We start from the raw sequence: 27,218 nt of genomic DNA on the forward strand, positions 1-27,218 counted from the left end.
TAATTAGTGTTTTTTTATTTTTATTTTTTTTATTATTATTTTTTTTTATGAGTTCATGCTGCTTGAGAGACTACATGGAATATTTATATTTAAAACATTTGTATAATATATATATATATATATATATATATATATATATATATATATATATATATATATATATATATATATATATATATATAATATATATATATATATATATTTATTATGTAGTAATATACTAATATACACAATGCAATATAAAATTATGCAAAGATGCAAAGATAATACTTATTTTACTGTATGTTTATGCAATTTCTTTTTTTTTTTTTTTTTTAAATATCCCTATCAGTTTTCACTAACAGCTTTTATACTAGATGTAAATTTAAAAAAATGTCAGCTATATAATTAACAATAGACAAGAACATTTATCATAAATATCAGGCTGGGGCAAGTTGTATATGTATTTTTTTATACAATTTATCAATCATATTACTTTTTCCTACCAGTTTTTCTAAAAAAAAAAAAAAAAAAAAATTGTACTGAAAGGCCATTAAATAACAAGCAACGTTTAAAATACAGATGTTTTACACTATACTTCAAACAAGCATATTCTTCTCCAATCAGTGTCAAAAAACAGCAGGTTCCTGTTGTGACAACTTGCCCCAGCATGAGGCTCAACATGTGGTAAATAACCATATCCCGCTCTATAACGGTGGAAAGGTCATTTAAAGTTTCAGTTGACCCACGGTGAGAAAATGGAGTACAAAATGTGACAACTAGCCCCGGGCTCTCATATAACGTTATCTTTAGATGAATTCCTGTCAGATCTGTAAGGCTCTATTTCTCATCTGTGAGGTGAGGCAGTTTGTGGACGTGTGCTTGCTTGTGTGTGTGTGTGTGTGTGTGTGTGTGTGTGTGTGTGTGTGAAGAGCTTATGACCTTTGGGAGGCGTCTGCATAACAGCAGTGTGTCTGAGGTGTTGCATTGTGGGATTTGGTGTCTATGGTGAATTCTGTAGAAAGTCCCGTGCATGCCGACACCAAGCAAGACTATTTTCTGTTTTCATTATAGTATTTTAAAAGAATTTCAACCATAATTTCCCTTCTTCCAGACTCTCAACCAACCCAGAGACTCCCACTATAAGACTTCATCTGTAACCCTGTATATTATCCTTATTACTGTGCATCATATAATGTTTAACAGATCATTCATTCATGGTGGTATTATTTTAATTATTCAATTTATTAATTTTTTTCTGATGTAAGATGATCTGCTAGTATTGTTTGGATAGTTTACAAGAGTTCTACTCCATTTTTAATCGCATTTTTAGCTTTCTAACTGACCGTTATTCTATTAGAACACACATTCCATTTAGTCTCTATATGATGTCAGAAATTCTATTGGAATTAGAAAAATGTTTCAAATAGTTTTAGATGAAGAATTGCATCAACAACCTCTTTACTATAACTATATCCTGGCCTATACTGCTGGAAAAGTCATTTAAAGTTCAATTTAATGATTTAAAAAGTACAAATATTCCATTTAGTTTCCATATGAGCACAAATTCTACAGGAATTAGAAAAATATATCAAACAGTTGCTCTGCTCTTCATTGTTAATAATCAGTTTGAGCTCGATTACGTCTCAGGATGTAATTAATCACAGACAAACAGACTGTTTTAGGTTGATGTGTTTTATTAAGTGCAGACGTATCTTGGTACAGAATCCAGTTTTCATTGTATAGATGACGGTGATGGTGGTGATGATGATGATGTACTTCTATGTGTTCACAGTGTCTGGGTTTCCACATGACAACACGCACGTCTCTGGTCTTCAGATTGCTGGAATGTCGCATCAAACGTGGATCCCATTTTGACTTTTTGGACTGTTTATTATTATTATTATTATTTTAAGCATTTTTGGACAAATAGCAACTGCAGAAACACACAAGCACTGAACACGTAAATCATAAAAAAATAAATTAATAAACGATTGTATCTAATGCAAGGTGAATTTCAGACTTTCAGCAGACGAAGAAACTGATCTTTAGATCAATAAACGAAACATTTGGCTGTCGAGACAAATTTCAAATCAATCACAAATGAATTAGGCAAATAATTTAAATAAAACATTTGAAATAAATAAATAATAATAACAATAATGATAAGATAAATAATCACAAACATATACACACACAATAATAAGAATAATAACAACAATATAAAAATTATTATCAGCAACTGCAATCCCTCCAACATTTACATGATTAAGGCAGTTTTACAGCATGTCGAGATCTAATTCAAGGCATTTCCGGCTACACTAAAGGGAGAAACCCTTGTCAGTTTTGAAAGCTACAGTCAAAGTCCACAGATTCACAAGCTCTATTAAAGCTAGAAACGATGGAAACGTATGTACAGCCTGTGAATTCAAGGCATGTTCTAGGATTCTTAGGTCTAAAAGCTAAAAGCACTTGTGCGGAGATCCTAGAAAAATAAGCGAACAGTCTAACCTGTTGAACCTCCTCCAGATAAACTACCTTACACTCTCAGAAACAAAGGTTCTGCATTATTGAGACACTGATGCTTCCATGAAGAACTTTAACATTCCACGAAAGGTTCTTTAGAATTTTGAAAGTGTTCTTCAGAGCAAAAAAAAAAAAAAAAACATAATAATAATGCTGGTTCTAATGCAAACCTCCTTAGGAACCTTTGTTGTTAAGAGTGTAGACTTGGAAAAATAGCAGGATTCGCAGTCAGTCTCATCCAGGTTGATTCTGTGGTTTAAGGCAGTGCTTCCCGACCCGTCCTCCTGTAATAATAGTCGTGTCAAATCCAAAATGTGCGCTGTTAGGGTTGGATTGGGGAGCACTGGTTTAAGGCACAGCGCTGTTCTGTTCAGCAGGCTGGACGCACCGGCATCTGAAGCAGGATGACCTGCCTGTTTTCCGACGGGTGGCATTTGTTGATGTGTCTCGTGAGTCCCGGTGAGCTGTAAAACATGGCGGGACAGTATTTGCACGGGTAAACCTGCGCCGAGTGCTGCAGACGGATGTGCCTCTCCTGGCTCATTCTGCTCGGGAAGTTTTCCCCGCACACCGGGCACAGGTGGCACTCGGAGGCGCTGAGATTCAGAGGCGCTTGGCTTTGGGATTTATCGCACGCTTCGTGATGCGCCGTCACGTGCTTTTTCAGGTACGCTTGACGTTTGAACTTCTTCCCGCAGTGCTGGCAATCATACAGGCCGTCTTCCGAGCCAGATTCGGAAAGTCCAGGACTAGGAGTGTCCCTGTCGCTGGAAGTCTCGTCTTTCTCGGGCGCGGGGGTCTTATTGCTTTCCGGGTTCTGCGGTTTGGGTTTGTGCCACCGCCGGTGCGAGGCCAGGTTCGCCGGGCAGCTGAAGAGCTTGTCGCATTCGGGGCACCTGTACTCGATCCGGACGATCCTGGAGCACTTGTGTTGGGCTAGGGAGAAGGGATCGGCGTACGCCTCTCTGCACAGCTGGCACACGAACTCGCCGAGCGGCTTGTCGCCGCCTGTGCACTGAGATCTGGGCTTCTGCTCCACCGGACCTTCTTTGATCTTCAAGCCCAGCACCGGGGAAGTGGTCATCTCGTCCTCAAACTGCAATTTGCGCATGGCTTTGGCTTTCTTGGACGCGGGTTTGCCTTTGCGCTCTGCGTCTGATGCGGGTCTTTTGGTGGCTACTGTGGTGCCGGTTCGGTTACTGTTGCTGGTGCCGATTTTAAGATCCACGGGCGCGAACGGCGCGTGATCGGAGCCATTGGGCGCAGCCGGGAAGGACTCCGCTGAAATTGGTGAGCCGAGATTGAAGCGCCTTTCCAAACACGCCCTCTCGTGCTCTCTGCTCACGGGTCGGGTCGGGCTGTACATGGATCGGTAGACTGTTTCGGGGTTCCCGAACTGCACGGGTGAAGCCGGGCGGCGCGCGCACAGCGCGTCCTGCTGCGCGGCTGGAAACGCGCCCTGCTCATCCTCCTCCGAGCGGACGCGGTAGGAAACAGGTGTCGCTTTCTTATTTCTTTTGACTAAAAATCCTCTGGGCATCTTCGCCAGCTGAAAGGCACTTCAGACGGGTTGAAATCAGAGGCACACCTGGTTTTACTATATTTGGACGCGTGCGGTGATCTTTCCATCACGGAGGCATAGCAGCAGTCTTTTTAAGCAGGAATGATGACATTGTTCTCGCCCCTCGCTGCCTCGTCCAATCAGATGGAGCTGGAATCCCAATGGATTTGGAGATGGGAGGGTCTGCAGATTGCTCGGGCAGATGTACCTGAGGTTTATTATATTAGGATGCTTTAGGCACACGCTGGTTCCTCCTCTTTTCACGCTTTGATGCTTCCCGTCAATGCGCACGTGCCCTGCCTTTGTCAGCATCCTTTAGGGTCTCCTTCACTCTTAGAGCATCAGAATTTCAAATTAAAAAGGGGGAAATGGCAACAAAGAACTCGCGCAATGTTCAATTTTTAATACTCGGCGCAGTTTTAACACAAATGTTTTGAAATCAGTTGCAAAAGGGCTGCGAGGGCCGTGCGTAATTTGTCTCGAAACTAATTAAATGTATAAATCAGACGCCTGCAGGCTTAGGACATGTGCGACAGTTGAATGCTGGACGTATTAATCACTCATTGCGCGCATACATAATTCATAAAAGAGGCTCCTCTCGTTTGCATCACAAAAGACACGCTTGCGCGAGCTGTGGGGACAGACGCACATCATCCTTCTGTTCAAACGGACTCATTCCTGTCTCAAACTCACCCGTGCCATCATCATCATCATCATCATCATTGCGCTCGTGTGTGATGATGTCATTCCAATGCAACGGTCTCGTCATAGCGGAATTTCGCGTAATCTCCATCAGCGCAATCATTCGGAGAGGAGCATCACATAAATGGCGTTATTGTAGTTCCAGAACAACACTTTTGAAGCACTCTGTCATTTCATAACTCGTTTTAGAGGAAACTTTTTTTAATTGTATTTCTACACACAAGACCAGATTGCCTAACTTGGACTAACACATTTGTTGCATCTGACATCTGATGTTTAAAATGAACCCAAAATAGGTTGAAAATCAGACATAATTACTAGAGGCAACAACAATAATCAAAAGGTGAACATTTATTAATAAGGAATTAAATGTTTATTATTTAATTATTATTCATTGAACTTATTAATGTTCATTTCCAACATATTTTGGGTTAGTTTTAAGCAAACAATACAGTCATTTTTTAAACAATAGTTGAGTTAAATGAAACAAAACGATCACTGGGTTTGTCCATTTTCAACCCAACTTGGGTTGTTTTTAACTTAGCATTTTTACTATTTCACTTGATTTGCATTTTAGAGAAACCTGTGTTTTTTTTTACTGCATTTTTTATTGTATTTATTTCCACAATCAAGACCCAGCTTTTAGAAAAACACATTTGTTGCATCTGAAATAGTTTAATTTTATTTAATTTGTTTTATTTTCATTTGTTGTTATGTTTAAAATCTGATCTGGTGGCATTACTACCCATACACGAGCTATGTGACTGTTGGATCATGCGTCTGTGATTTTCTGCCCCACGTTCATTATCATACAGCTGCTGCTGCGCTCCATCTTCACCCTCGTTCTGCTGCTCTTATCTGCCCCGCCGCACTGCCTTCAAGATCTCAGCATAATATACAACCCAGTACTGGATAACACATACACAGACTATTCAAAAGAGCAAAGTCAGATATTGTTAATGAATTGTCACTCAGTACACACCAAACATTTGCTTTTGACAAAACAAGAAGCTGTATTTATTTGCTCAAGTTCTTTGGCCCCCACCCCCCACAATGTGACATATGGTGCAGCAAATGTAAAGAAATAAAGAAACAAAAGAAGAAGTAGTGAATAAATGTAAAATGGATATTGATTAGAGCAGTCCCGGCCGGGCGTACATGGTCAGATGGTATCTGTTGTACTTCAGATAATCCAGAACAGTCTTTCTCAGGGCAGAATAAGCCTCGCTTTTCTGAAACACCTCGCTGAGACTCGTCGGCTGATCGGACTCTGCTTTATCGTCCACTATCTTCTGAAGAGCCTCTTGAATTGACACCGAACCACTCTCACCCTGTGGAGACAAGACACTATACAATTTTTTTGTGTTCCTAAGTGAGATGTTCTTCATAGTAAACAAACATTTTATTAAATCTTATAATCATGTTTGAAGCACCTTTTAAAGGAACCTGTCTAGTTTTCCCCCCATGTTTATTTCCATATTCAAGACCCAACTTTTAGCAAGATGCTTTACTTGCCAGACTTGGACAAACGCATTTGTGTTGCATCTGATTTTTATTTTATATTTTATTTTTAACATCTGATCTGGTTGCATTTCTGCCCACCGGAGCTACATTGCATTAAAATGAACTGTGCGTGTGGAACCATGTTACGTAATTGTTTATTTGACAAGTTTTGGAAAGTCTTTTCAGAGGGTAAATGATTCAAACATAGATGTAGATGTACAGGAAACCGACCTCTAGTTTGGCTGAGTCCATGATTTGGCGCACCTCCTGTTCAAAGTCAGCAAAGCGGTCGTGATAAAGAGCCAAGCACCAGTTCTCTCTAAAATAACTGCGGAAAAGAGGAAATTAAAAAGTTATGTTTGGATTTAAAGACATACACTTCTGTTTAAAGTCTGAGGTTGAAAGAAATTAATACTTTTATTCAACATAGATGAATTAAATGTGTCTAAAGTGACAGTAAAGACATTTATAATGTTAAAAAAATCTATTTTGAATAAATGCATCAAAGAATAATAAGGAAAAATTGGAAAAGCATAGCGCCAGATCACAATCCAAACAAATACTTATACATACAGCTTCTGGTGGTGCGTGGATCCAAAGATAACTCCAAAGATCCGCACACGAGAATGAAGTCAAAAAATCTCCAACAAATTTATTATCCAGAGGCTACAAAAAGTGCAAATTTGTTGGATATTTTTTGTCTTCATTCTCGTGTGTGGATCTTTCATTGTTTTGATCAAAGAATAATGCAAATTTTTAACAATTTCCATAATATGCACAAAAGGATCATGTGACACTGAATACTGGAGTAATGATGCTGAAAATTCAGCTTCGATCACAGGAATAAATTATATTTGAATATTTATTCACATAGAAAACAGATATTTTAAATTGTAATAATATTTCCACAATATTACAGTTGTTACTGTATTTTTGATCTTGGTGAGCAGAAGAGAATTTTCAAAAGCATTAAAAAAATCTTATCAACCCCAAACTTGTTGTTCACTCAGAATTCTATCATTATGTCTATGACTTGCTAGACATGCAATTTTTAATGATGTTTTTATGGTGTTTTGTCTTTTTTTAGAGCATATGGACACTGTAGAAATGAGATGGTCCTTTTGCACTTCATGAAAAACCACAAACAGGTGTGGAACGACATGAGGGTGAGTAAATAATGACAGAACTTTCATTTTTGGGTGAACTGTCACTTTAACTCTGGACACACAGCATGTTCATCTAATATCCTCCGTATAGCAGCACGGTTGATCAATTATGTTCACAGGTCTTGATGATCAGCCGTTCTCTGTAATGACATTGAGTGCCGGCCACATTCAGAGTCATGACAAAAGAGCAGTGAAGAATCCCATTTTGATAAGTGTGATCAGCACTGCTGGGTGGCTTAACTATTGTCTCCTGGTGGTGTGGCAAAGCGGATTGCACACCTGCATAAACAGATTAGTAATGCAGGACAATGGCTCTGGTGGTGAAGGGTCAGTGGTGGTAAAATTTTTGGAGCAGAGGTCACACTGTCGGAAATGGATCTTTATATAAAGTGTGACCACATGAGGACAGATATGATTAAGGTTTGAAGTGTCATAAATAATCCTGTGCATTAATTCAATTAGTTGTTAGGTTTGGTATTTGAACAATCAAACCTGGTTCTATAATGTTTATTATTTCCACCATGAATAAGGTATCAAGGTATTATGTTAAATAGACATGTTTTGAATGTCAATTAGATTGTAGTGTAGAACTTTCATTGTAGAATTTTTTTTAGATTTGAAATGAAGAGTTAGTCTTTGAAAGCTGTACATTGTAATTTAGGATCAGGCCTGACTTTAGCCCTGACTTAGTTCGTTTAGTGTGTAAATGCATTGTCTGACGGTGACAGAAAAATGAATTTTTTATGTGAGAAGGTTGGACCTGTACAAGTCATGGACCAAACCCTCGTGGTAGCGTGAGCAGAGATGATTCAGCAGCAGCTGGTGTTTCCCATAGAGACACAGGAGGTTCGAGACGGGAAGTGCATTCTTCGAGAGGCATGTGATGCTCTCCACCACATCATGCTGGCTGAGATGCAGATGAAAGTAGTTCCCCGTTTCAGTGCGGCCAGTCACCATGTCACGACCCTGCAGGACACAAATAATAAAGACAGACCTTTTTGGCTCCTAATGCAACACCTAAAGTAATCTACTACGATTGTTCTGTGATATGATGCAGACTAATATTTGATTTTGACCTGCAGAATTTAAACGTACTTTCTGAGCTGATGGAGGTTCATGTCCTTTGGATGTTGGTTTTGCGACACGGAGGTAATTGTAGCCGCCTGGTAATCTTCCCCCTGTGAATGTGAGTATTATTACAAGTTATTCCTATGGAAGCTTGTTCCCGCCATGGATTAAAACAATTAAAAAGATAATTGAGACTTTATCATATTTATATGCAAGATATAAACTCGCAATTGCAAGAAATAAAGTCAGAATTGTGAGATATAAACTTGCATTTGCAAGAAATAGTCAGAATTGTGAGAAATAAACTCAAAATTGCAAGAAATAAAGTCAGAATTGAGAGAAATAAACTCACAATTGCAAAAATAAAGTCAGAATTTTTAGATATAAACTCGCAATTGCAAAAATAGTCAGAATTGTGAGATATAAACTCGCAATTACAAGAAATAAAGTCAGAATTGTGAGATATAAACTCAAAATTGCAAGAAATAAAGTCAGAATTGAGAGAAATAAACTCACAATTGCAAAAAATAAAGTCAGAATTGCAAGATAAACTCACAATTGCAAAAATGGTCAGAATTGTGAGAAATAAACTCACAATTGCAAAAATAAAGTCAGAATTTTTAGATATAAACTCGCAATTGCAAAAATAGTCAGAATTGTGAGAAATAAACTCAAAATTACAAGAAATAAAGTCAGAATTGTGAGATATAAACTCAAAATTGCAAGAAATAAAGTCAGAATTGAGAGAAATAAACTCACAATTGCAAAAAATAAAGTCAGAATTGCAAGATATAAACTCACAATTGCAAAAATAGTCAGAATTGTGAGAAATAAACTCAAAATTACAAGAAATAAAGTCAGAATTGTGAGAAATAAACTCACAATTGCAAAAATAAAGTCAGAATTTTTAGATATAAACTCGCAATTGCAAAAATAGTCAGAATTGTGAGAAATAAACTCAAAATTACAAGAAATAAAGTCAGAATTGTGAGAAATAAACTCAAAATTGCAAGAAATAAAGTCAGAATTGAGAGAAATAAACTCACAATTGCAAAAAATAAAGTCAGAATTGCAAGATATAAACTCACAATTGCAAAAATGGTCAGAATTGTGAGAAATAAACTCACAATTGCAAAAATAAAGTCAGAATTTTTAGATATAAACTCGCAATTGCAAAAATAGTCAGAATTGTGAGATATAAACATAAGTCCAATTCTGAGGGGGAAAAAGACTGACTTTTTTTTCTCTGAATTGCGAGTTTATATCTCACAATTGTGTCTTCATATCACACAATTCTGACTTCATAACTCACAGTTGTGAGTTTATATCATGCAATTCTGAGAATTGCGAGATAAAAATTCCCAATTACCTCTTTTATTTTTTATTCAGTGGCAGAAACAAGCTTCCATATATTCCTCATAACCCCTTGTTTTTACAAACACAAAATTAATAGCATTTCGCCCTGAACACCACAAATATGATTATAAAGCTGTTTATCTCATATCAGACACTGTGTTTCTGTGTAACAGATGGTCCATTCTGCTATAATCACTTAGCCTGTGATTAGATTATGCAAATGAACTGTCAATAGTTTGGTGTCGGTCAGAATTAGATAAGGGGGGAAACTGGGTGACGCAACACATGCTAAACATTTTAACCACCTGCACCTGTACTGGGCTTGTGATTCAGAAATACAGAAGGAGAATAGTGACCTTGGATCTTGGCCTGACTGTAGAGTGGAATGAGGTGCTCCTGGTCAGACGGTGGGCCGGCGGGACGCTCCAGGGTCGGGTCACATAAGGGCAAGACAACAGATGCCAAACTCTGCCCCACCTCGTTAGAATTAAAGCAGGAATCGCTCCACTGGTCAGCATGGTAACGCCGGGAGTATTTGGTCAAAGGGCCAGCGGCGTATATGGAGGAGTCGTTGGTATGGGAGGTGGTATCTACCACCAAATGGCCATCAAACACTAAACAGGCATCATTGATGGCCTTGAAGGCGTCGCGGTCGACGGATTTACAAGAGAAGCTGAAAAACACCTGTGACAAACACACAGCATTTAAAGTGTTTTCCAAATCATGATGGGCTGAACATCACACAACCATTAAACGAGTACATTAAATGAGTTTCTGTTCCTAACCGCACACTCCAGTCGCCGGGTCGGACCGTCAGTGGTGAAGGACACCGATGTCACGGGATCTGTGGGTTGACCATCGTTGAGATGCTTCAACAGGCAGTCATGATGGATTTGGACTTCCTCCTTTTCCAGAGCCTGTTTCACTGCATGATCCACTGAGCCATCATGGAAACAGGAAGATGGGTCATCTTTCGGAGGATGGACTACATGAATCCGGCGGCCGCTGACACCGAGGCGCATGAGCGTCTCCACACAGGTGTACACGTCAATGGTGTTTCCGTATACCACAGCGTCGCCTATGACAGATTTGTTGGTGGTGAATACTTTACACAGTTCACATTAAAAAAGGCAGCCTGATTTGACAACATAAGACACTAGACTTCCTCCACATCCACACCAACGATAATTCATCGTTACATTCCCTCCAATAGAAAGATGGTTTACTTAACAGTAAAATAAACTTAATGCCATTTACCCTCCGCAAGGAGGAAGGGAAGCAATTTATTACGGCCATTTGGAGAGATAATATCAGTGACAATGAAACCGAGAAGGGTCACTTAGCAACCTGGAGAAGGTTTTTTTAGGTTAGAAGATGGGAAAGAAAGAAGGAAGAGAAGATGAAGGAAGTGATGTCCTTTCACTGCTGCATCTAAACAGTGTCAGAAACCCTCTTACACCATCAGTGCTGGATTGATTTAATTGAGATCTATTGTGAAGGAAGGTCTTTGATGTTAATATTAGTGTACTCAAGTATGAAAACTAATCAGTCGGAGCTCACATAACACCGAGTGAATATATAAGGCGCAAATGCATGATCCTGTATAATGACAGATGATTGGTGTGTAAAATCATCTTATACATGGGTATAAATACATGAATTTGGCTGTGTTTAAAGCATGATTACTTTGATCATATTGCTGTTATCATCAGTGCTCATTAAATAGTTCATTCATTTATCAGAATATAACATTAAAGCTACAGTCCGGAAGTTTTGCCTCTTTGCTGCAATCTCTGTTTGAAATCTGCAATTGCAGTTATATGCCGAATTATTCTCGTTGCGTGTTTTGTGCATTGGCGGATGAATCTAATGTTTGGTGTCAGTCACCACACCGGTGGATACTGTACTTCGGAAACACAGATTCTATGTCTTGGAAGTATGAACAAAATAAGAATTTTCACCAGAAAATGTCATCTGAACAAGTAACATGTCTGCCACTTTTGTTCTGACCAACTGAGAAAAAAAGCATTAGCTACAATAAATGAGCTGCCAATGGTGTTTAAATCTAACAATGGCTCAGCTAGGATCATGCCAAATTATGCAAATTATTATTACTGTTATACTTTGTTCTCAAATAGTTAAAGGTGCCCTAGGATCAAAAATTGAATTTATATTGGCATAGTTGAATAACAAGAGTTCAGTACATGGAAAAGACATACATTGAGTTTCAAACCCCATTGCTTCCTCCTTCTTATATAAATCTCATTTATTTAAAAGACTTCCGGAAACACGCGGATCTCAGCATTACACCGACAGTTACGTAACAGTCGGGATCATTAATATGTATGACCCCAATATTTGCATATACCAGCCCATGTTCAAGGCATTAGACAAGGAAAGGCAGTATTAACGTCTGGATATGTGCACAGCTGAATCATCAGACTAGGTAAGCAAGCAAGAACAACAGTGAAAAAAGGCAGATGGAGCAATAATAACTGACATGATCCATGATATTTTTAGTGATATTTGTAAATTGTCTTTCTAAATGTTTTGTTAGCATGTTGCTAATGTACTGTTAAATGTGGTTAAAGTTACCATCGTTTCTTACTGTATTCACGGAGACAAGAGCCGTCGCTAGTTTCATTTTTAAACACTTGCAGTCTGTATAATTCATAAACACAACTTCATTCTTTATAAATCTCTCCAACAGGTGTAGCATTAGCCATTAGCCACAGAGCATAGCCTCAAACTCATACAGAATCAAACGTAAACATCAAAATAAATACTTTACTCACATAATTCGAAGCATGCATGCAGTATGCATGACGAACATCTTGTAAAGATCCATTTGAGGGTTATATTAGCTGTGTGAACTTTGTAAATGCACTGTAATTTAGTCGAGAGCTTGTGTGGCAGGGAGCATGCGATTTAAAGGGGCGGCGTGCTGCCAAAATCAGTGTATAGTTAATGATGCCCCAAAATAGGCAGTTAAAAAAATTAATTAAAAAAAATCAATGGGGTATTTTGAGCTGAAACTTCACAGACACATTCAGGAGACACCTTAGACTTATATTACATCTTGTGAAAAAGCATTCTTGGGCACCTTTAATGTTAACAACATCAGCATTGCGTGACTATGTGTATTTAGTGTGTATTAGTGTTACCTGTAGATTTCAATTTCTGTAGCCACTCCACAGTCCGACGTCTTTTGCTTTTGACTACGGGTGAATCTCCAGTTGTCACTGATGACTGTCATCTAGATCTTTCTGGATTGCAATCCACCATCAAAATGATAAGTTTAATTATTTCAGCTTCTGTGAGAAAAGGCTATAAATGATCCGCTACACGCAGCATCCTCACATGATACAGCTACTAGCTTGGACTGACGTGATGTAATGATGCAAAGACGAACGGCTGCATGCTGAAATTTCCCACTGAAACCCACCAGTAACTCTCTTATTATAAAACATTATTACAAGCTTACCGTTGTGAATCAATGTAGTTTTAGATAGTTTTGAACACTGGCTGGTTATGTACTTGCTCAGAAATTGATTTTGGATAATTTTTAACTAAAAAAAGTTACGGACTGCAGCTTTACATGGGGACCTATTATAGCCCTTTTTACAAGATGTAATATAAGTCTCAGGTGTCCCCAGAATGTGTCTGTGAAGTTTCAGCTCAAAATACTCCACCATTCATTTACTGTATCATGTTGTAAATGCCTATTTTTGAGTGGAAGGAAAAACATGCTGTTTTTTTTTTGCATGTGTCTTTAAATGCAAATGAGCTGCTGCTCCCCGCTCCGCTTTCCAGAAGAGGGCGGAGCCTGTATAACTGATACCTCAGATACTCTGCCAAAAAGTAAAACATCTGTTTGGTTTTGATTACCATCTCTATCACGGTCATGCTCATGTGACACTGCAGTTTATTATTTGCATGCGTTTTAAAGCAGAGGTGTAAAGTACTTGAGTAAATGTAATTAGTTACTGTACTTAAGTATCTTTTTGGCTACTTTGTAGTTGTACTGTGTATCAAAGATATTTGCAACTTTTACTATCTACTTAAGTAAATGCACTTTTTACTCCAATACATTTGAGTTAAGTAATGCAATTACACATTACATATTTCATGGCACCTAACCTTTTCTGCAGCAGTCTGTTTATGCTATAAAGAAGCAATATTGCCATCTATGGGCATTGGAGATAATATATCTTGTGCGTTTTGCCCTTACTCACCCTATCTTTCAACAAGGCTACTTTACACGAATGCGAGTGCATTAGCAGGTAGTTGCTGAATCGCAGGTGTCTGATTTATGAAATGAGGTCATGCAGCCGGTGATGAGGCCGAAACCAGCTCATCCAGTGCAAGCAGTCTTTGACAATTTAATTTTACGTAACATTATTTTATTTTTCCGCTATATTGACGGGACTTTTTTGATGGATATTGATTGACTCATGGCCTTTTTGTGCACTTGAGCTTAAATGACATTTGAGAGTTTGTAGACGTTTAAGAGGCTGTTGTCAACCTTGATTTATTGCAATATTAAGGTGTTCAGTTTTAATTTGATTTTAGAAAATAAACATGATTTCTTATCTTACAAATCAATTGTTTCTTATTTTCACTTGCACGTCTCTTAGGTATTGAGGACTAGTGCAATTTGAGCCTACATTCAGTATGAGTAAAACACTTAAGTACTGTTAAAATCAGATACTCTATGACTTTTACTCAAGTCATTTTGGAACTGGTGAGTAATTTTCACTGTAAGGTATCTGTACTTTTACTCAAGTGTGGTTTTCAGGTGCTCTTTACACCTCTGTTTTAAAGCCACAACTTTTTAAACTTCTGATTAAATGTTTTTCTGAGTGCATGTAACTGGTTCTACTGACCCGCTACAGGTGGGATTTGAACTGTGGTCTCAGACGTGGGAGTCGGGCGCTCTAACGAGGCTAAAGACTGCAGTCTCTAGAGTGCCTCTTGAGATCAAGGGAATGAGATTTACACACACAGCTCTTATCGGCCTATGTCCATTACACTGACCCCCCCCCCCAAAACCTCATTCCCATCCGGGTCGGGTCCCAAGTCCGGCTCGGGTTCACACATCCAAAACACTTGCACAAAAAGCTGGCTGTCAGATGGCGCTTCCTGTGAGTATTAAACTGATTTCTCTTACATGTCTTATTACACCTGTCAAATTCTCACAAGGTTATGTCAAAAACACACGGAGTTCACAGGCGGTTAGAATTGCATGTATAGTGGATCTGTGTATTAAAGTGACAGTAGCGTAATACAGTACCTACTGCTTAGTAGCTTTAATAAGAATACTTTTCTTACTTGAACGCTGCTGTTAAATGCTCTTGTGAGGAGATAAACATGGCGGGATGTGTACAGCTCTCTGAGGGGCGGAGCTGAGCCAATAGGGCAGATCGTCACCAGTCATGGGCGGGGCTCTTACGTAAGAGTAGGGGGAAATCTGGAACCACTCATTTGGAGAGACTGTTAATGATTTATGGGGATTATATAAAAAAGGAGAGGTTGGATTTTTACCATTATAAGCTTCTTGTTGCACACTGTGGACACACTTCTGTGTTCAAACACCATATAAAAGTGAATTTTGCATAACCGGTCCGCTTTGATGTATACAAAATAATATTAAATGTGCATCAATATAAATGTGGTTTTGTCTTCTATTCATCTCACACATGCAGTTTTATAGCTCCAGATTTCTTTATGCCAGTATATGTTAAATAGGATTTTGTAATGGCGGTCATTTACATATCATCTGTGTGGTGAATGAATGTGCTTCTTTCCCCATGCAGCGCTGTACAGCTGAACAGTTTGAGAAAGCCTCGCTCAATGCCCTGTCCATGGTGCTGAACCACAGCCAGCACTGCACAACACTCAACCTCTGAGCACAGGGATGTTTTCAACCCGAACAGGATTTCTGCCAAAACTATTATCAGGTAATTTGTGTTGACAACTTATTCGGAGCCAGACCCAGAGAAGCCTCTCTGGTTGACCCAAATACAAATTCTCATGCCACTAAATTGATATCTTTCATGTGCAGACGGTATAATTAGCATTCACTGATAATTGCACTACTTCCTGGATTATTAAAGGAGGCTGTAATTAGTAAATATAATAGGCTTAATCAGACAGATAGCGGTGGCTCATCTCTGCCCGTGCAGATTAATTCTTAGCTCACCCTGCTAATATTAATATTCCCCTGTAAATGGATGGAAGGAGATTAGATTTCACTCACGCTAATTAGCTACTTGTTATGCTCTGACAGTTGGATGCAGCTTTAGAATAACAGTGGCTTGGTAAATGAGATTATGCATGAGAGAGGTCTGGATGTCACACTGATCTAGACTCAGCTCTGAAGAATGGCTAATAAAATCTTTATAAATTTGCAGTGAATGCACCTGTCAGTTCCACGAAGTTGTCCATGAGCCACTGGTGGACGTTTGAGCAGTCGTGCTGATCGTTGAGGGTGAAGAGGTTGGACGGAATGGGCCATGTGGATCTGTATCTGGGCTGATGTGGGTTCAGACTGCTGGTGGTCTGGTTAATGACGTCGATACTGGTGAGACTAGGCATCTGAAGTGTCATTAGAAAAAATAAATCTTGATCTCTCTTTCTCTGTATAATATGTATACATATAAATAAATAAATCATATCATTTTTCTATACTCTAACCACACTGTTTACTATCATTTATTTAAATAAAAATAAATCAATTTAAATATTAAATTGATATTAATATTATTTATATTAAATAATTTAATATCAATTTGTCAACAGAAATTACAGATACTTACTTTTATATATATATATACACGTACCTGTACGTACCTTTTATTTGTGTTGACATATTAATATTAAATTATTTAATATAAATAATATTATATGTTATTATAAGTGCTGTCAAATCAATTAATCACATCTAACATGAAAGTTTGAAAGTTTGTGTTTACATAATATGTGTATATACATTATTTTATTTTTATATATATATATATATATATATATATATATATATACACACACACACATTTTATGTAAACAAAATTTTATGTTAGATGCAATTAATCGCAATTGATATATATATATATATATATATATATATATATATATATATATATATATATATATATATATATATATATATATATATATATATATATATAATGCAAATATTTAAAATTTATTTAAATGAATTTCATATATTAAGAAATTTATTTGATATATTTCTAGCTTCTACATACTCAGTATTTGCAATGTAATACTGCTAAATGTATTGTCAGACTTTGCCAAATACAGCAGCATCCACACAAGCTGATTTCTCATGTGCTAATTATTGTGCTCTGCATGGATAACAAATTAGCATTGCATTAATTTGCAAACACTGAGCTAAGTTGGCTCATAATACATGTTTCATAATTCATAGTGACATCTTGGTTCACTGAATTGTGTTAATGTAGTGTTTGTGCGTCTCTGACCTGATACTGCAGGCCGGTGCAGAGGATCAGATAGTCATAGCTCACTTTACCATTCGCCATCAGTTCCACATGCTTGTGCTCGCGGTCGATGGCCTTCATCTTACCCGTCACCACACTGATCCAGGAGCGCAAAGACAGCTGGGCTTGATCCTGATCGCTGTAGCAGTGACTGTAGAGGAACAGAAACGGTATCTGTCTTACACAGCAATGAAAAGAGCAGTCTTTAAGTGCGGCCAGAAGGACATCAGGGAATCATTCAGTGTAACCTTTTCAGATTCTCAATGCTCAAGGTTAACAGACTCATTCACTGTTTTACGCTGTAATTGAAATGCTGAGAATCAAGGTTTCATGTGTAAGCTCTTCTCCAGAGCTCTGATACAGTGTCTTATCAGTTGTTTGGATCAGTGGATTGGATTAGATGTGCCAGTCATGCAGAACCACTAACAGACGTGATAAACAGACGCTCACTGGAGCTCAGTTCCTGCTTTCCATCATGAGCACCAGGAAGCGATGCCTTCGGTGAAGCCGCAGCTCAGGTAAGACCTCTTGGTCAGAATCTCTTGAGAGACCAAAGCAGTTTTAAAGTAATACTTCACCCAATTTTATCTTGATTTATTCATTCCAGTCAAGTATTATTTGTTCCTCTTTGAAGAAAAACACAAGATGCTCTGCCAAAAATGAAGCTTGTTTTCCAGTACAAATATTATTATAACATTCTTAAAGGCACAATATGTAAGATTTTTGGATTAAAATATCTAAAAACCACTGTATTTTGTTGACTTGTGTACTTACATTATCCCAGATATAAGCAATTTTAACCAGGACACAAATCGTGTCCATGTGTCGCCTATCAATACGTCAACCTCGAACCTTGATTTTATTTTGTAGAAACCATGGAAACACCAAAGACGCTTTTATATATTATGTGTTTTTATTAGACAGATGAGCTGTTTGGCTACATTTTTAGACAGAAAACGAATCATTGTTATATAGCTCAACTCAGTAAGTCTTGTTTAAATCTTGTTTTCTTGATTTACCATGAGTACCATGCTTTACCATAACTAATATCGATCTAGCTTACTACAGTGAGCAACAGGTGACTCATAGCAGCCGCCGAGCGAATGCACAGAGTAGCATTATACCAACTTTCAACACACAAACGTATCTAATATGATAAACAGTGCTGCTTTAACCCACACACACATGACCGGAAGAAGCGGAAGTGGAGACTATGGCATAATAAAAGCTCCACTGCTCTCGAGCCGTGTGTGTCGCGTTCGTCTCTCATTAGCAATCGCTCCAGCGGCATCGTTCAGCTCCAACGGCTTTCAGACACACCCTGCTTCATGCTGGCTGTAGACGTGAAGACAACAACCCCCATGATTCCTCGAAATCAAGGCATCATCAAGCTACGCCTTTGATTTGAATGAGCGCCCTCTAGCGGCAAAAAATTACATATTGTGCCTTTAAGTCAAGATACACTTACATATGAAGTAAAATGTGTTGTTTTCTGAAAAAAATATCAAAATTAAGTGAGTTTATACTTAAAACTGATTTTTTTTTTGTGTGTGTTTTAAGCATAAACTCATTTTTGATACAATAAGATAAATCTATATTGACAAATAAGATTTTGTAGACATTTTTAAAACAAAAATAATGAATAAAAAAAAAAAATCATGTTTTGCACTATATAAAAGCATCACTAAATCTCATTTGCAATAATCATTTTCATACTTTTTTCTTGTCTTTTTTGGAGCGGTGCAGTTCTGCTGTCTAAACTGGTCTTCTAAGAAATTATTAATAATGCTTATAATTAATTGACTTTATGGAATGCAATATTAAAATACAAGTCAATGTTTCAAGTTTGGACTCCAATGAGGGACCAGAACAGCTTTAATGTTTTAGCACCTCACATCTGTATGATAGAATGGAAATAACCATTTTTTTCCCTCTCTCATGAAGTAGAAATATGCCGCTTGGAGTCTAAATGCCTCTCGTTTGTAATGCATCGCTCACCTTGTAGCCAGAAATCTCATGTTATCATCAGAGCAGCGATCTGGAAGTCCGTGAGTGGAGATGAGAGTGAGATTGTTGAATCGAAGATGAGGACTGGTCAAATACAAGCAGGAGAGAGAAATGAGAGTCAAACATCTTTATCAACTTTCTGCATCTCGACATGATACGAACGAATGAGAAACACTGGTTTATACTCTTAATCGACTTCAGGTACAGAAAACGTGTTCTTTTGAAGAACAGATCCTGTGTAGGACAGATCTTGTCCATTTTGGATAATGAGGCTATTTTTGTCCAATTTTTTGTTCTTTTTGCTGTTCAGAAATGAATACCATTGAATGAAGAGAGGACAGTGATGACACCTGAACAAAAGCATGCGGAGTGTGTGAGGTTATTCTGCAAACACTCGACGGACAGATGCTGAAATCCCTTAATTTCCAGCGCAGCGCTGGCCTGCATTAAATCGCTTTCTTCTCTCGAACCATCACAGTAAAAGCCTTTCCTTTTGTTTTGTCTTTTTTCCCCCTCTTGTTTTGTTTCCTGTGTGTAGTGGTCTCCCCCTGTCGCCCTCCTCCCGTCCCCTCAGGAGTGTAAAAAGGTCTCTTGTCATGTAAATGACCTGTTTTGTATGTGCTAGAAAGACATGATCTCTATCTGTGGCAGGAGAGGAAATCAGGCTAGCGTGAGTAGAAAGAGGAGCGCGTGAGGCCTGTGGACCGTCACGTTTGATCAGACGGAGGACGCTGGACACACAGCCTCAGGTCTGCGTTCTAGCGCTCTAAGCAACGCAGACAGACAGTGCCGCTACTGTCATCTTCAGCTATCTGTCTTTTATTTTAGCTGTTTTTTCCCCACTTAACTCCTTCCTGCACAAACATTCACATGCAAATGTTTCAAAAAAATGGCAATTTTTAACAGCGCTTTGAGCAGCAGTGTACAACACAGGGTTTGAAACGTTAAGTCAATTTATTTATTTTTAACAAAATTCATTAAATATTCTATTGTCTATTTTATTTTCTATTCATTTATGAGGTTTTGAAACCTGTTAACAAAAATTTGGGACATAAATACAGTAAATAATAATAAAAAATGAATAAAGTAAAGAATAAATGTACTTGTGTGATTTTTATTTTATTAAATTAAAATTAATGTTTAATTAAGGTTTATTGCTAAAATAACATTAACATTTAAAAATATGTATCCATCAAATTTGTTTACATTTTTTGGGACATGCCTAAATACACTAAATGAATTGGTTTGTGTGATTTTTATTTAAGCCATAAACATTAATTAAATGAATGCATAATTAATGTTTATTGCTAAAATAACATTAAAATAAAGTTTAAAAAAATTGGTATACATTAAAATATTTATATGGGACATTGTAAATAAACTTCATAAATTTAACATAAATGTTTTTTGTGTGATTTTTATTTTATCTATAAACATTAATTACTTAAATTAATGATATTGCTAAAATAACATAAATATATTTTTTAAACATTTATACATATACATGAAAATATTACTAATACAAATAAAATAAAAATGTGGTTGCACATTTAGCTTAAATTAGCTAAATTATTGTTGTAGATATTGATAAACATAATAATATTTTTTTCTTACAATAATTGTTTTTATTATTATTTGTTTTAGCTTGACAAATTCAGTACACAATAGGGTTTGTGTAAAATTGAGAAATTTTGATTATTTACTAACTTCTTTTTTTTTATTTTTTTTTTACCATTTTTATTGCCATATAGAATTATTTGGAAAACAGAATTATTTGTCCATCCTTTATATTAGAAAAAAGAAATCCAGAATGTGTGTCAATGTGAAATGTTAATCTTGTGTGTGTGTGTGTTTTCTCTCCACAGGCTGTTCTTGACCACCAGCTCACAGCGTTCTGGCCTTATCAGCAGCTGACAGGCCTCTATTGTGACCAATGTCTGACTACTAAGTTTAGGGGCCAAGCAGAGGCCAAGCATCTTTATCGGTCCTCTATGGTCCTGCGTTTCACCCCATCCTCAGGGGTGATAAAGGACAAGAGAGCGAGCGTGAGGGGGGCCAACGGTTTTGGCTTGACAGATAAGCGCTGTCGGCAATGGCCTCCACATTCTCCATTAGTTAGGCGGCCTCTACAGGGGCTGACCGGCCATAAGTTTAGTGGACACTAACTGCCTCATTAGTCAAGTCATTAGCGACAGCAAACACCAATTGCGGCCTAGAGAACAGTGGCAGGGCTAATTAAAGGGCCAGCGCGTGACCTCCGCACACTGCCAGCTCTAGACAGCTGCGTGCCCGCAGTGCCTGCCAAAGCAGCAGGAGTTAACACACACACACACAACCGCAGAGCGACCCCTGGTTGCCAGGCAGTTATCAGCTTTCAGGAAACAAGAACGCCTTAAATCACAGCTTTGTTTGGTCAAACGCTCTGCGAGAAGCTGCAACTCCTGACATCTCCTGATATCCTTTCGATAAAATGACATTCTGAAAAGTGAAATCCTTCAGAGACTATACTAAACGTGTGTGGAAAAAAAGTTGTTTTTTTGTTTCGTGTACAATTCTGTTTAAAAATTTGGGGGCCAAATTAATACTTATATTCAGCAAGGGAATGCATGAAATTGATAATGCATGAAATGTATTATGGTTTCCACAAAAATATGAAGCAGCACAACTGTTTTCAACATTGATAATAATAAGAAATATTTATTGAGCAGCAAATCATCATATTAGAATGATTTCTGAAGGATTATGTGTGAGTAATGATGCTGAAAATTCAGCTTTGATCACAGGAATAAATTACATTTTAAAATATATTCAAATAGAAAACAGCTATTTTAAATTGAAATAATATTTCTCAATGTTACTGTTTTTACTGTATTTCTGATCAAATAAATGCAGCCTTGGTGAGCAGAAGATATTTCTTTAATTAAAAACTTTAACAAATCTTAACAACCCCAAACTTTTGAGTGGTAGCGTACATCAAATGTTCAAGAAAGACATAATGGAAAATTTTACTCTAGATGTGGCCATTTACAGTTTTTCTAAAGTGACATTTAAATGTCTGTTTAAATAACTTTTTTTTCCCCTCAATCTAGAATCACATTTTTTTTCTCACCAAAATATATGGACCTGATATTTAAGTCAAAATCTTTCCAATCTTTCCCCTTGGAACCATTGATGGGTTGGGAATCGCTGCTTAAAAATACTTTAATAAAGATAATCAAATATTTTATTTGAAAAATGTTTTTGAATTGAAAGAATCTGCTTTTCAAATTCAGCGCATTGGCTTTCTTTAGAACACAAAGAGATCTCTGTCCAGACCCAGAATACAGGTATTAATTGGCCCGTGTAGCGCTGAGTGTTATTATATAAAGCCCTAAGCTCAGATTTCATGCAATCTTTGTTTCGCTCAAATCCCTGAGGGTCACTCTCACTAATTATAATCACACTTGAGATGATGTCCCCCCACCCCCCAGAAAAAAAAAAACCTGTTTCAGATAGAAATATCTTATAAAGAAATCATAAATGCTATTTAGGGCTTCATTATCAGTGTTGACCATTTGATTAAAGTAGCATTTCTAAAAATGGCATATGCAGTACTTACCTGAATGTCAGTGCTTCAAGAAAAGCTAAACCCGTGTCGGATGCTCCCACTACCACGATTCTGGCATTGATGGTGACCTTCGGCTCCATGATGAGTTTTCTGTTTGTGTAGTACAGGGCAAAATGAGCCTGGAAGAAAGAAATGAGAAAAGATCTTTAGTTGCATCTAACCTATAGAAACGCTCACCGGTGTTAATTTCTTTTGAACCTTCTATTCATCAAAGAATCTGAAAAAATATATCAAGATTTCCACAAAAATAAACATCAGAACTGTTTTAACATTGATAATAATCAGAAATGTTTCTTGAGCAGCAAATCAGCATATCAGAATGATTTCTGAAGGATCATGTGACACTGAAGACTGGAGTAATCACAGGAATAAAATATATTCACATAGAAAACAATCACTTGAAATTGTAATATTTCACAATATTATTGTTTTTACTGTACTTTTGATAAATTAAATGCCTTGGTGAGCAGAAGAGAATTCTTGAACCATCAAAAAATATTACTGACCTCAAACTTTTGTACAGTGTGCAGTAGTGCAGACGTTTGAAAACAGACAATGCGATCATGTTTATGTTTTTTATATCTTACAAATGAAAGCATAAAGTTTGTGTGATATTGAACATCACTGTCTGATTTAAATATGTCTCCAAGATAAGATGAGGGTTTATTGAAACTGTGACGAAAATCTTGAACATATCACTTCCACAAAATTATAAACCAAGGATGCAAACAGGTAAGGGGGGAAAAAGGAGAGAACATTGCATGGGGCTGGGGCATGCTTTGCACGGAATTGTTTTTTAAAGATATTTGCTTTACATGCTCATTTGTAGTTACTTTATGTGATTTTTAAATTTATTTTTTATTACCTTATACAGTGGGTACAGAAAGTATTCAGACCCCCTTAAATGTTTCACTCTTTGTTTTATTGCAGCCATTTGCTAAAATCATTTAAGTTCATTTTTTTTTCCTCATTAATGTACACACAGCACCCCATATTGACTGAAAAACACACAATTGTTGACATTTTTGCAGATTTATTAAAAAAGAAAAACTGAAATATCACATGGTCCTAAGTATTCAGACCCTTTGCTCAGTATTTAGTAGAAGCACCCTTTTGATCTAATACAGCCATGAGTCTTTTTGGGAAAGATGCAACAGGTTTGTCACACCTGGATTTGGGGATCCTCTGCCATTCCTCCTTGCAGATCCTCTCCAGTTCTGTCAGGTTGGATGGTAAATGTTGGTGGACAGCCATTTTTAGGTTTCTCCAGAGATGCTCAATTGGGTTTAAGTCAGGGCTCTGGCTGGGCCATTCAAGAACAGTCACGGAGTTGTTGTGAAGCCATTCCTTCATTATTTTAGCTGTGTGCTTAGGGTCATTGTCTTGTTGGAAGGTAAACCTTCGGCCCAGTCTGAGGTCCTGAGCACTCCGGAGAAGGTTTTCGTCCAGGATATCCCTGTACTTGGCCGCATTCATCTTTTCCTCAATTGCAACCAGTCGTCCTGTCCCTGCAGCTGAAAAACACCCCCACAGCATGATGCTGCCACCACCATGCTTCACTGTTGGGACTGTATTGGACAGGTGATGAGAAGTGCCTGGTTTTCTCCACACATACCGCTTTGAATTAAGGCCAAAAAGTTCTATCTTGGTCTCATCAGACCAGAGAATCTTATTTCTCACCATCTTGGCAAACTCCATGCGGGCTTTCATGTGTCTTGCACTGAGTAGAGGCTTCCGTCGGGCCACTCTGCCATAAAGCCCCGACTGGTGGAGGGCTGCAGTGATGGTTGACTTTCTGCAACTTTCTCCCATCTCCCGACTGCATCTCTGGAGCTCAGCCACAGTGATCTGTGGGTTCTTCTTTACCTCTCTCACCAAGGCTCTTCTCCCCCGAAAGCTCAGTTTGTCCGGACGGCCAGCTCTAGGAAGGGTTCTGGTCGTCCCAAACGTCTTCCATTTAAGGATTATGGAGGCTCTGTGCTCTTATGAATTTTTTTTGTAACCTTGGCCAGATCTGTGCCTTGCCACAATTCTGTCTCTGAGCTCTTCAGGCAGTTCCTTTGACCTCATGATTCTCATTTGCTCTGACATGCACTGTGAGCTGTAAGGTCTTATATAGACAGGTGTGTGGCTTTCCTAATCAGTCCAATCAGTATAATCAAACACAGCTGGACTCAAATGAAGGTGTAGAACCATCTCAAGGATGATCAGAAGAAACGGACAGCACCTGAGTTAAATATATGAGTGTCACAGCAAAGGGTCTGAATACTTAGGACCATGTGATATTTCAGTTTTTCTTTTTTAATAAATCTGCAACAATTCTGTGTTTTTCTGTCAATATGGGGTGCTGTGTGTACATTAATGAAGAAAAAAAATTTACAACTTAAATGATTTTAGCAAATGGCTGCAATATAACAGAGTGAAAAATTTAAGGGGGTCTGAATACTCTCCGTACCCACTGTATGTCCAAAACTGTAATTTTTCATGAATACTGAGCTAAACTGCAAAACTGTTCTCAGACCTCAAATTCATAAAATATTACCCTTTATAGATGTAGTTTTTAAAGTAAAGAGTAAAGGAAACACTGTATAGTGCTTATTGAAACAACCAGTTATTTATTTACCCTTGTAAGTTCACAAGTACCCTTGTAAGATCTATGCAGATCCCATTGGTGACCTAATTTGATCTCAAAAAGGTGAGTTGTCACTGAAAGGTGAGGAGTTTGCATCTATGATAAACAAATCAGTAATGTTTTGTAACATATACCATAATTTTACCAGCAATACTGTTGCTTATCAATCTACAAGCATCAAACTTACTGAAAAATATAATGAAAAATGCGTGCTTTACTAACATGATAACAAGATATGTTGCTAAAACAGCTGTTTACCATATTTGTGGTGATTTGAACTACCAGCTCAACCGGGCCTTATTGTCGAACCCTGGATAATCTCATAAGCCTTTGCTTGTCAATGCTGTGAAATGGTCCTGTGTTGTGTTTCAGGTGAATGTTTGTCCTTTAACCAGTGAGTTAACAACTAACAGCTAAGCTCACTTAGCAGCTAACAATAATTGCAGTTTTCCTAAAAGCACTGCTGATGTCCTACAGACGGACTATTCCATTTGAAAGGGTTCCCCTGCATGACAATAGTTTAATCAGCGCGAGAGCGACAGTATGTTTCACTGAGCACTTATTGAGCTAAAAAGATACCAGCACAGCGAACAGGAAAAAGCATTTGCATTAGCGAACACTATAACTCATCTAAAATATTGAAATGTGCTGCGTTCCATTGAAAGAATAGAAGCCCACTCTATAAAAAACAGTGCAGACCACTTCAATAGGCTCTGCACCTAATATGAAGCATTGAAATGGTCAATTCTTAGAGCAGATTTACAGAAAGAGACATGTTTGGCCGTCTCTGAATCAATTCAAAGCGAACAGCTGCCGTGTTCTCCTAATCATTCTCTCTCTAGTTCTCTAATTGGCCCTTGAGCATGAATAATTTGAGGGATTTGTTCTGTGGTACACCTTATCTGATTTAACTTGGAAGAATAGAGACGCGGTGGACTCTGGGAAGGGAGAGGCCCAAATTGTCATTGTAATTTAAGGAAACGTAGCTGATTACATGGCCATCAGTGATTGGCTCTTCAAAGTCATTCATTAATTGCTGTAATCAATGGCAGGGACTGAAGGAGGTTTAAATTCTGGACATGCGGGGCCACTTGAAGGCAGAAATCAGAAAACGCAGGAATCGTGTCCACAAAAATCACACACACATCATTATATATATATATATATATATATATACACACACACACACACACACACACACACACACACACACACACACACACACACACACACACACACACACTCTCTCTCGCTCTCTCACTGGCCACTTTATTAGGTACACCTTGCTAGTACTGTGTTGGATCCCCTTTTGTCTTTAGAACTGCCTTAAATGGAGATTATGGAGCAATGGTTAGAGATTAATAGGAAACTAAAGCTTTATCCGAGCTGTGATATAAACAAAACTCTATTGGCTATATTTTAAAAAAGGGGGAGAAGCTGTTCGATATGTCCCGCTCTGTTTTTCTTGTTTCAGTGGAAATTACATCAAAACATTGAATAATGCTGCGCGTTTCAAGGCACTTCAGTGGGCCTTTAATTCTTTGTGGCATACATTCAACGAGGTGCTGTAAACATTCCTCAGAGATTTTGGTCC

At 37.8% G+C, this 27,218-nt stretch overlaps 2 protein-coding genes across 2 annotated transcripts in view; both read right to left on the bottom strand.

The window, feature by feature from the left end:
* Positions 1-1,669: 1,669 nt before the first annotated feature.
* Positions 1,670-4,113, bottom strand: insm1a (insulinoma-associated 1a). The gene has a single exon (XM_067383297.1). It carries the CDS (start codon positions 4,043-4,045, stop codon positions 2,876-2,878), a length of 1,170 nt encoding a protein of 389 aa, XP_067239398.1. The 5' UTR covers positions 4,046-4,113; the 3' UTR covers positions 1,670-2,875.
* A 1,456-nt stretch (positions 4,114-5,569) lies between these two features.
* cfap61 (cilia and flagella associated protein 61) overlaps positions 5,570-27,218 on the bottom strand; it is a 34,686-nt gene continuing 13,037 nt past the window's right edge. The window contains exons 17-26 of the mRNA XM_067384431.1: positions 22,984-23,111; positions 19,377-19,469; positions 17,361-17,529; positions 16,284-16,458; positions 10,647-10,939; positions 10,218-10,545; positions 8,533-8,615; positions 8,198-8,403; positions 6,503-6,599; positions 5,570-6,099 (exon numbers count right to left, since the gene is read on the bottom strand). Coding sequence (XP_067240532.1) covers positions 5,902-6,099; positions 6,503-6,599; positions 8,198-8,403; positions 8,533-8,615; positions 10,218-10,545; positions 10,647-10,939; positions 16,284-16,458; positions 17,361-17,529; positions 19,377-19,469; positions 22,984-23,111 — 1,770 coding nt within the window. The 3' untranslated portion in view covers positions 5,570-5,901. The remainder of the gene's footprint in view (positions 6,100-6,502; positions 6,600-8,197; positions 8,404-8,532; positions 8,616-10,217; positions 10,546-10,646; positions 10,940-16,283; positions 16,459-17,360; positions 17,530-19,376; positions 19,470-22,983; positions 23,112-27,218) is intronic.

This window comes from Chanodichthys erythropterus, chromosome 4 (assembly GCF_024489055.1).
Source record: "Chanodichthys erythropterus isolate Z2021 chromosome 4, ASM2448905v1, whole genome shotgun sequence".
Classification (NCBI taxonomy): Eukaryota; Metazoa; Chordata; class Actinopteri; order Cypriniformes; family Xenocyprididae; genus Chanodichthys; species Chanodichthys erythropterus.

Coding starts and splice junctions, on each gene's coding strand:
- insm1a (XM_067383297.1), bottom strand. CDS start 4,045: ATGCCCAGAGGATTTTTAGTCAAAAGAAATAAGAAAGCGACACCTGTT.